At 35.2% G+C, this 9,446-nt stretch overlaps 2 protein-coding genes across 2 annotated transcripts; both read left to right on the top strand.

Annotated features, from left to right (window-relative positions):
• LOC132674634 (olfactory receptor 6C3-like) lies at positions 1-939 on the top strand. Its single transcript, XM_060627214.3, has one exon. The coding sequence runs from the start codon at positions 1-3 to the stop codon at positions 937-939; it is 939 nt and encodes a 312-aa protein (XP_060483197.2).
• A 6,069-nt stretch (positions 940-7,008) lies between these two features.
• Positions 7,009-8,045, top strand: LOC144616809 (olfactory receptor 6C1-like). The gene has a single exon (XM_078449178.1). It carries the CDS (start codon positions 7,009-7,011, stop codon positions 7,942-7,944), a length of 936 nt encoding a protein of 311 aa, XP_078305304.1. The 3' UTR covers positions 7,945-8,045.
• Positions 8,046-9,446: the final 1,401 nt, after the last annotated feature.

The raw sequence follows: 9,446 nt of genomic DNA on the forward strand, positions 1-9,446 counted from the left end.
ATGAGAAACCATACAGTGATTACAGAATTTGTTCTCTTAGGCATCTCAGATGACCCAAAGCTTCAGATTATAATTTTTATCTTTCTGTTTATGGCTTATGTATTAAGTGTCACCGGAAACCTAACCATCATCATCCTCACCTTAACAGACTTTCATCTCAAGACTCCTATGTATTACTTCCTGAGGAATTTCTCCTTCTTAGAAATTATATTCACCAGTGTGTCTATCCCCAGATTTTTGGGGACAATCATTACTAAAGTCAAGACCATTTCCTATAACGATTGTTTAGCTCAGCTATTTTTCTTCATCTTCATGGGTGTGTCTGAGTTTTTTCTTCTCACTGCCATGTCTTTTGATCGCTACGTTGCCATCTGCAGGCCTCTTCACTACACCACCATCATGAACAAGAAAATCTGCACCCTACTGGTCTTTGGGTCATGGCTGGGGGGATTCCTTACCATTTTCCCACCACTCATGCTCATCCTCCAGCTAGATTTCTGTGCTGCCAATGTAATTGATCATTTCTCCTGTGACTATTTCCCCATTTTACAACTCTCGTGCTCAGATACATGGCTTTTAGAGATGATTGGCTTTTACTTTGCTTTTGTTACTCTGCTCTTCACATTGGCATTAGTGATTCTTTCCTACATGTGCATTCTTAGCACCATTCTGCGAATCCCGTCTGCTACTCAGAGGAAAAAGGCTTTCTCCACATGTTCCTCTCACCTGATTGTCATTTCCATCTCTTATGGGAGCTGTATATTCATGTATGTCAAGCCTTCAGCAAAAGAAAGAGCATCACTGACCAAAGGGGTAGCTATTCTCAACACCTCAATTGCTCCTATGTTGAACCCTTTTATTTATACCCTGAGGAACCAGCAAGTAAAACAAGCTTTCCAAAACTTGCTTCATAAAGTGGTGTTTTCTAGAAACAAATGAAAGTATGTATTAACATGAAAGGATGTTATTGGGAAGATCCACTAAAGGAAAAACAAAATTTTGACTTCTACAATATGCTTCCATATCCATCTCACAGATACTTGCAAGGCTGTGCTCATTTGCTTAAGCTTTCTTGTACACTGAAAGTAACTATGTTGTGTCTTTCTTTCAAAGTGTGTATACGTTCCATTTCCTCATTGATTTACAATTCTGAATAGAAAGGCAGTGGATATAAAACATACCATTTTGCTGATTGCTCCAAATAGTAAAAATATTGTATACTATAATGGCTAATGGAGTAAAATGTTTTAAAAACATACTCTTTATATTTTATTTTCTTGTACTAATATCTAAGTTTCTTTCTTAAAGTTATAAAATATATGAAATACAGTATCTATAACAACCATATTTTTTGCATACTATCTGCAGTATCTAATTCTTTCCACTCTGATATAGGCTTGAGTGTTTATTTTACTGTATATAAACTATTTGAAAGTCCTATGCCTTTTATTTTCTACTTATGCTTAAGGCATACATTGTCTTATTTTATATGCTCTCCTTGTTTATCTGTATTATATTGAAACATATGAGATTGATAAACATTAGGCAGTCACCAAGACATGGCACCTGGAAGTTTGATAGGAATTTCACAAATAATAGTATCTCTTCCGTAGAGAATATTTACTCTATGCCATTTGCTCAACTAGATATATCCTAAATCATATCATATTGAGCTGTCACAGCTATATGGCAAATTTTAGTGATTATCTATTTTTCACACATGTGTAAATTCTAAGCTGGAGGAACTTGCCCGAGGTGTTGAGCTATCACAGTCAATGTGATAACCTGATTTGAAAAATGAAACAAAATGACAAAAACTTGTGTTTGCTCTATTGTGTACATTTTTCAAATCTAGAGACCTGCATATTTTGCATAGCTTTTACTACGGACCTGCACAATTTTATTGGTGTTTTGCACTCACATTATCTCATTTGGCCATGATTATATGATTATAGTCTGGTCAGGGAAGGTACTCATCCTTAATATTGTCGTTGGCATATACTTTGGAACACTAATCAATCAAAAGAAGAAACGCTTCAACTGCCATTGCTGGTGCCACCAGAGTGACAAGGACAAAATATAAAGTACTAGCAGTATTATAGTCCCAAAATTCTCTGTGGAAGGCACATTAAAGTTAATGGAGCCAACGAATGACTTAATACAATGTGGTAGATTCTCAGTTTTTAAAAATGGCATGGAGGAGAGATGCATTTGGTAGAGAGCTGATGTAAGAATTAAGATATTTTATAGTAATCTCTGTCTGGAAAATAATCTGTTGGTCTCCGTTTCTCAAGAGAAACAAATCACACTACAAGGTTGTTATTTTTTTCTGTCTCATCGGACACTGTCCCCCAAGCTTCCTTTTCAAATTTCTGTACAAATGTGTTATGCTTTATATTCCTTAGTGTTTTGTGTCTAGTCCTGTCCTGGCAATTTGATTCACTGAATTATTCCCCTTGAGCCAGTGGCAGAGAATAGATAAAACATAAAGTAGCTTATGCTACATAAAATCCATGTAGGAACTGTACCAGACAGTTTTAAAACACCTTCTGAAATTTTTCTCTTTCATATATTTGCTCCTTTCTCACCCTCTTTCCTCAAAGAAATCTATTCCCTCTAGATAAAATGGAAAATTTAAGTCAAAAACATTAACAGTAGAGAGCAAATGTGTTCAGTGAGAGGAACTGTGTTCAGGACACTGATTTCCCTGGATTACAACAATGGAAACCACTAATATTTTTTATATTTCAGCCATTCTGCATATCAGTGAGACTGTATGAAATCAAGGTAAGTAGGACATAGGGGAGGGAATGGTAGTCTCTCAAACCTTATCATTGATTCATTACTTATCAGCTCAAAGTTTAAGCATATTAAATAGGGTATATTGGAGTAGTATTTTGCAACTGGATATATTTATAAATTAAAGAGATCTTAGTATATTTTATTATATAAATTTATTCCTTTTCTTAAATAAAAAGCAAGAAATTACCACTCTATGCCTGTGTTTCTAATTTAATATAGACTATGTAGTACTTTCTTTAAGAGAACAGACTTTAATTTTAGGTATTCTCTGATTAAACACTTGTTAGCTATACGAATATATCTAAGGTACAAAAACACACTGACCCTAATGCTTCATTGGGAATAAAGATAAAACTTCCATAGATGTGTCCTAATGGCTATATGAGATAGAATATAAACGTCCTTAGGATTTCATTGGAATAATGGTTTTGGTCAATTACAGTTAACTATGAATATTCTGCCCAAAGTTGGAAATCAATTTCAACCAAAAGAAAATAAATACACCAGTTCTTCTTAAAGCATAGTAAGTGCCACATGGTTTATAGAGCACTTGCATATATATTATTAAATTCATTCTGAAGATGCCCTTGAAATTTTAACTCCATGATAAACAGAAAAAAACTGATGCTTAGGGAATTTAAGAAACTGCCAAAGTCACACTTCCATTTGTATCTTCAAATCACATTCTCTAATTGCAGAACCCATATACTTTCTGTGATAGTAATTTACCCTAGACTGTCATGAATAAGACATTAAGTGGTTTTTTTTTTAATGTTTATTTATTTTTGAAAGAAAGAGAGAGAGTGAGTGGGGAAGGGGCAGAGAGAGACACACACACACAGAATCTGAAGTAGACTCCAGGCTCTGAGCTGTCAGCACAAAGCCCAATACAGGGCTTCAACCCACAAACCACGAGATCATAACCTGAGCCAAAGTTGGATGCTTAACCAGCTGAGCCACCCAGGCACTCCAAAAATTAATAGTGTTTTGATATCATAATCTTATTATCACTTTATGTACTCTTCCTCTTTGCTTATTTTTGTCTAAATAAAGAACTGAAAGTTTGAGGTTAGGAGTTGGTATTTGCCAACAATTCCTACAGGTACAATCCTTCCAGCCACTCATTGGTTTCTCCAGGGGAGTCTTAGCTTTATTCAGACCAAAAGAAGTTCTTAGTGAACACTTGTGCCATGGCCCAAAGCCCAGCAAGATTGAACATTGAAAGTAAATTTAGAGTAATTATGAAGCCAACCTAGATGTTACCCACAACACTGAATTAAACAATTTTCCTTTCCTCTAACATATCAGCCAAAATGCTGAAGAACTCTTTACTCATAAAGTTAAAAAAAAAAAAAAAAAAAAAAAAGAAAGAGTGATGTGATCATAAAGCACAATGCTTGGAAGCCATGATTCATGAAGTTTCTCTAATGATCTCTAATAAGGTTTAACTGAAGAGTGAATTTAGTAAACACAGAAAAAGTTGAAACAATTAGCCTCTCAAAGTTATTGTATTACTAAGGGATATGTCTACCCAGTGCAACTAGGACATTATTAACAACCACAAAATGCACCGCAAATAAAATGGAATCAGTCTAAGGCTCTTAATCTCTTAAAGGAACATCCTTTTGGTTCTTCACATATCCTTTAATACAGAGTCCCTTTCTCATCTTGGGCATCAAAGAAGTTATCAGTTTCTACTTTATCTAAAGGGTCATTGTTCATACTAAATTGATGGTAAAAAATTTGAAAGGGCATTAACTAGGGGTCCTTTCAGAATGAAACCTTGAAGGTACTTTGTGGCCATCTTATTCAACAAATATGAAGTATTATTGTTAACTTTCATTTTGAATATGTCAAAGAGCTGTCTCAGGGGTCCTTGAAGGGATTCTTGATTTTGACTAAAAGGGTGGAAGATAATATAGAGGTTAACCTAAACCGTGTTCTTCCAGGGGGAAATATGGATCTGCCTTCAGAAACAATAAAGAGGAGGTTCCTCAAAAAATTAAAAATAGATCTACCCTATGACCCAGCAGTAGCACTGCTAGGAATTTACCCAAGGGATACAGGAGTACTGATGCATAGGGGCACTTGTACCCCAATGTTTATAGCAGCACTCTCAACAATAGCCAAATTATGGAAAGAGCCTAAATGCCCATCAACTGATGAATGGATAAAGAAATTGTGGTTTATATACACAATGGAGTACTACGTGGCAATGAGAAAGAACGAAATATGGCCCTTTGTAGCAACATGGATGGAACTGGAGAGTGTGATGCTAAGTGAAATAAGCCATACAGGGAAAGACAGATACCATATGTTTTCACTCTTATGTGGATCCTGAGAAACTTAACAGAAACCCATGGGGGAGGGGAAGGAAAAAAAAAAAGAGGTTAGAGTGGGAGAGAGCCAAAGCATAAGAGACTGTTAAAAACTGAGAACAAACTGAGGGTTGATGGGGGGTGGGAGGGAGGGGGGTGGGTGATGGGTATTGAGGAGGGCACCTTTTGGGATGAGCACTGGGTGTTGTATGGAAACCAATTTGACAATAAATTTCATATACTGGGGAAAAAAAGAAACAATAAAGAGGAGTTAAATGCTTAGAGATATCCTTTATCCTCTGCATGAATACATCCTTGGGATGGTCTCAGACTTGAGGAATCATATGCACCTTGTTAAACACTGAAGTTTATTTCTCCCAAAAGGCTGCTGAATGAATGAAGGCATAACATGCATCAGGCTTAGTTGATGCTGGTAAATGAATACAATTCATTGAATTTTCATTAACATCTTTACAAAAATAGTATAGTATACCTTCCCCAAGACTGTGATATTGATCATCTCTCCCTACAGTTTCTTTAAACATGTTCTCTGACCCTACAAAACTGGGGTATCAGTACTCATTTTCAGTGATGTTCACATGAACCCTTCCTTACCTATTGTAACTTCCTTCATAGCTTTTCATACATTCCCTCAAAGGTTTCATCAGTAGCTAGAGTATGAAAGTCAATCATGGTATTATTTTTCAGAAAAGTCTTAAAATTGAAAGGAAACACGGGAGAAAAAAAGACTATGCAAAAAAGTTTAAATAAGGGTAAAAATACAGTGCACTGATACATTATTAACTATGGAATAGCAATAATAGATTTTTAAAAGCTGGCTCTCCAATGCCAGCTAAATAGAGCAGAAATTTCAATCTTGAGATTGAAACCAAATATTGTCTATTTGATGAGAATGCATTTGGGGATTTCTAGGTGTTATGAAAAACTAGCGCTTTCAAAAAAGCAACCCCTGATGAAGGAAGACTGACATTACTGAACAGGAATAAAGTTAATTGAAGGAATGAATTCTAAAGAAACTTAATGAAAGTAACTTTAAAATAATGTTTTATGAAGTTTTCTTTTTTAAATTGCATATTCAGGGGCACCTGAATGGGTTATGCATCCAATTTTTGGTTTTGGTTCAGGTCATGATCTATGGCTTCGTGGGTCTGAGCCCCACATAGACCTCCTCGCTGGCAGTGTGGAGCCTGCTGGGGATTCTCTCTCACTCTCTCTCTGCCCCTTCCACTTGTGCTGTCTCTCTCTCACACAAAATAAATAAACACTAAACGCTTTTAAAAAACTAAATTGTATATCCAAAAAATTGGGGTTTCTTTTACATATCTTTGTTATATATTTACTTGATATAGGGAATTTAGGCCTAGCGGATACATACATCTTGAAAAGTAGATAAACTTAAAAAAAAAAAAAAAAAAAAAAACTTTTGCAAAACTAAGACCCAGCCTGTGTGATCTGCAGCCTGGAATTTGAAATACAATAGAGAACTTCACCTCATGGGTGTGTTTGATTCAACAACAAACTCAACATCACTTAATTAATGAATGAGACATGTGTTTATTTTAAGCCTTCTATGACTCTTCTAGGCACTGGATTGGGTTGCAATGGCTTTGAGGGTAAGAATCTGTGCTAACTTTCAGACAGGCACAATGTAGTGGAGGAGCTCACAGGAGTTTTCAGCACAGATGTTTAGTGTGCTGAGAAAAATAAATCAAAGACTCTTAAACTTTTCCCCTGTAGGTGAAATGACATACTATTTCAGCAAAACTCTGGCTCTACACTTAAACTTCTGTTAATCTACGTTCAAAATTTGTTCGTTGGGCTTTCTCCTAGAGATCTGGCTGGAGGACAACAAATAAGCAACTGAGGAATGAGAAACCACACAGAAATAACAGAGTTTATCCTCCTGGGATTGTCAGATGACCCACAGCTTCAGGTGGTGATCTTTATCTCTCTGCTCATCACCTACATGCTCAGCATCACTGGCAACCTGACCATTATCACCCTTACCCTGCTGGATTCCCACCTCCAGACCCCCATGTATTTCTTCCTCAGAAACTTCTCCTTATTAGAGGTTTCATTCACAACTGTCAGCATACCCAAGTTCCTGGGCACCATGATGACTGGAGATAAAACCATTTCCTTTAATGATTGTATGACTCAGTTTTTTTTTTTCATTCTCTTGGGAGTCACTGAATTTTACCTTCTGGCCGCCATGTCCTATGACCGTTACATTGCCATCTGCAAACCTCTGCATTACATGACCATCATGAATCACAGAGTCTGCATACTCCTTGTCTTCTCTTCGTGGCTAACGTCATTCTTAATCATATTCCCCGCACTCATGTTGCTCCTAAACCTTAATTACTGTAGGTCTAATATTATTGACCATTTTACCTGTGATTATTTTCCCCTGCTGCAACTTTCCTGTTCAGACACAAAATTCTTAGAGGCGCTGGGGTTTTCCTGTGCTGTGTTCACTTTAATGTTCACTTTGGCCTTGATATTTCTGTCTTACACATATATCATCAGAACAATTTTAAGAATTCCTTCTACTAGTCAGAGGAAAAAGGCTTTTTCCACATGTTCATCCCATATGATTGTCATCTCCATCTCCTATGGCAGCTGCATTTTCATGTACATTAATCCATCAGCAAAAGACACAGTGTCTCTGAGCAAGGGAGTTGCTGTGCTAAACACCTCAGTGGCCCCCATGCTGAACCCATTTATTTACAGCCTAAGGAATCAGCAAGTCAGGCGAGCCTTCATGGACAGGGCAAGGAAGATTGTATTTTTCTCCAGATAACGAAAGGCTGTGGTGTCATGAATTAGCCACATACCACATGGCAATTTAAAATATACAAACATGAAATTCAAGGAATTCTTCAAGTCACAATGGCCTTCCTGTTTCCTTATTCATTCTTTGTTTCTTTCTAACAATTAAGAAGCACCTTTAATATATTTCCCATTCAATTATAATAACTTCATATGTCTTTCTAGTTCCCAGTCTTCTGAACACATTGTTAGTTGCAACTTCTTGAGCAACTATTGTTTTATACAGTATCATAGTTTGAGTTTTGTTTAGGAAAACAATTATCATCAGGAATGAAGAGGCTCTGTAAATATTGATATATTTTATTTAATCTATACAGAAGATATAATTATATGATTTTCATTGACAGGAATTCCCTCACCATCTTGTCATTTTTCTAGGAAAAAAATTCTTCAAATGCCATATGATTTACAGAAAAAAATGTGAAAGTTTTCATTTAAAACACACATTTAAAAAACAAGAAACATTGCACACTTAATAGGTATGTCCATACAAATTATCTATTGGTTAAAAAAAAAGCAATCTCTAATAATATATACTTTTGTATTCATGTTGCCAAATAGATCTCCATAGTTACAAATTCCATAATTACTCAGTAGATATAGGTAGATATAGGTAGATATACAGGTAGATACATATATACAAACATGTATGCATACATACATACTATAGAATATATATAGCATAGTATACTATATATAGTAAGCATACATTTGCACATACTGTAGAAAATTATGAAGTAATAGCTGTTTTAGATCTGTAGGATCAGTTTATTTTCTCTAATTTCAGAGAATGTAAGCTCCACTTTCTAACTATGCTGAAATATTAATTATACTTCTTTCTCTACGTTTGGACATGTTTGAAACAAGACATGTGTCTGAATTATTTAATGCCTAGACAAAATCTTTTAGGTTTTGTAGAAACTTTGTGAAAGCTTTATAGCAGAGCAAAATTTTATATTTATATAAATTTATATTTATATTTATATAAATTTATAGCAGAGCAAAAAAAATCTATAAAACTAGAATTTCACCTGTTAAGATACTCTTCCACTCATTCTACTTAAGGTATTAAATGACTAAAGTATTTTAGAAAGATGTAGAGATGTGTGTGTGAGAGAGAAAGAGAGAGCGAGAGAGACAGAGAGAGACTAAAATAAGAATTATGGGTACAAAAAAAGTATTCTAAATTATATAAATTACTTTTTAGTAATAGAAAATATAATATAATCCTAATTAGTGGTGCAACGTTCCTAATGATCTCTATGCAATTTATTCAATTGACAAATACAGGAGTTGTTAGAGAACAAAAAACAAAATAAATAATAGAAAACTGAAGGAGATTCAAAATGTAGGAGAAAACTTATAAATGGTTTCTCAATTTCATCTTCTCTGAAGTATAATTTGTGTGTTAAATAAGACAAATAGCTGGCAAACAGGGTTCTATAACCTCTTAACATATACTTCCCCACTGAT

Source organism: Panthera onca, chromosome B4, assembly GCF_046562875.1.
Source record: "Panthera onca isolate mPanOnc1 chromosome B4, mPanOnc1 haplotype 2, whole genome shotgun sequence".
NCBI lineage: Eukaryota > Metazoa > Chordata > Mammalia > Carnivora > Felidae > Panthera > Panthera onca.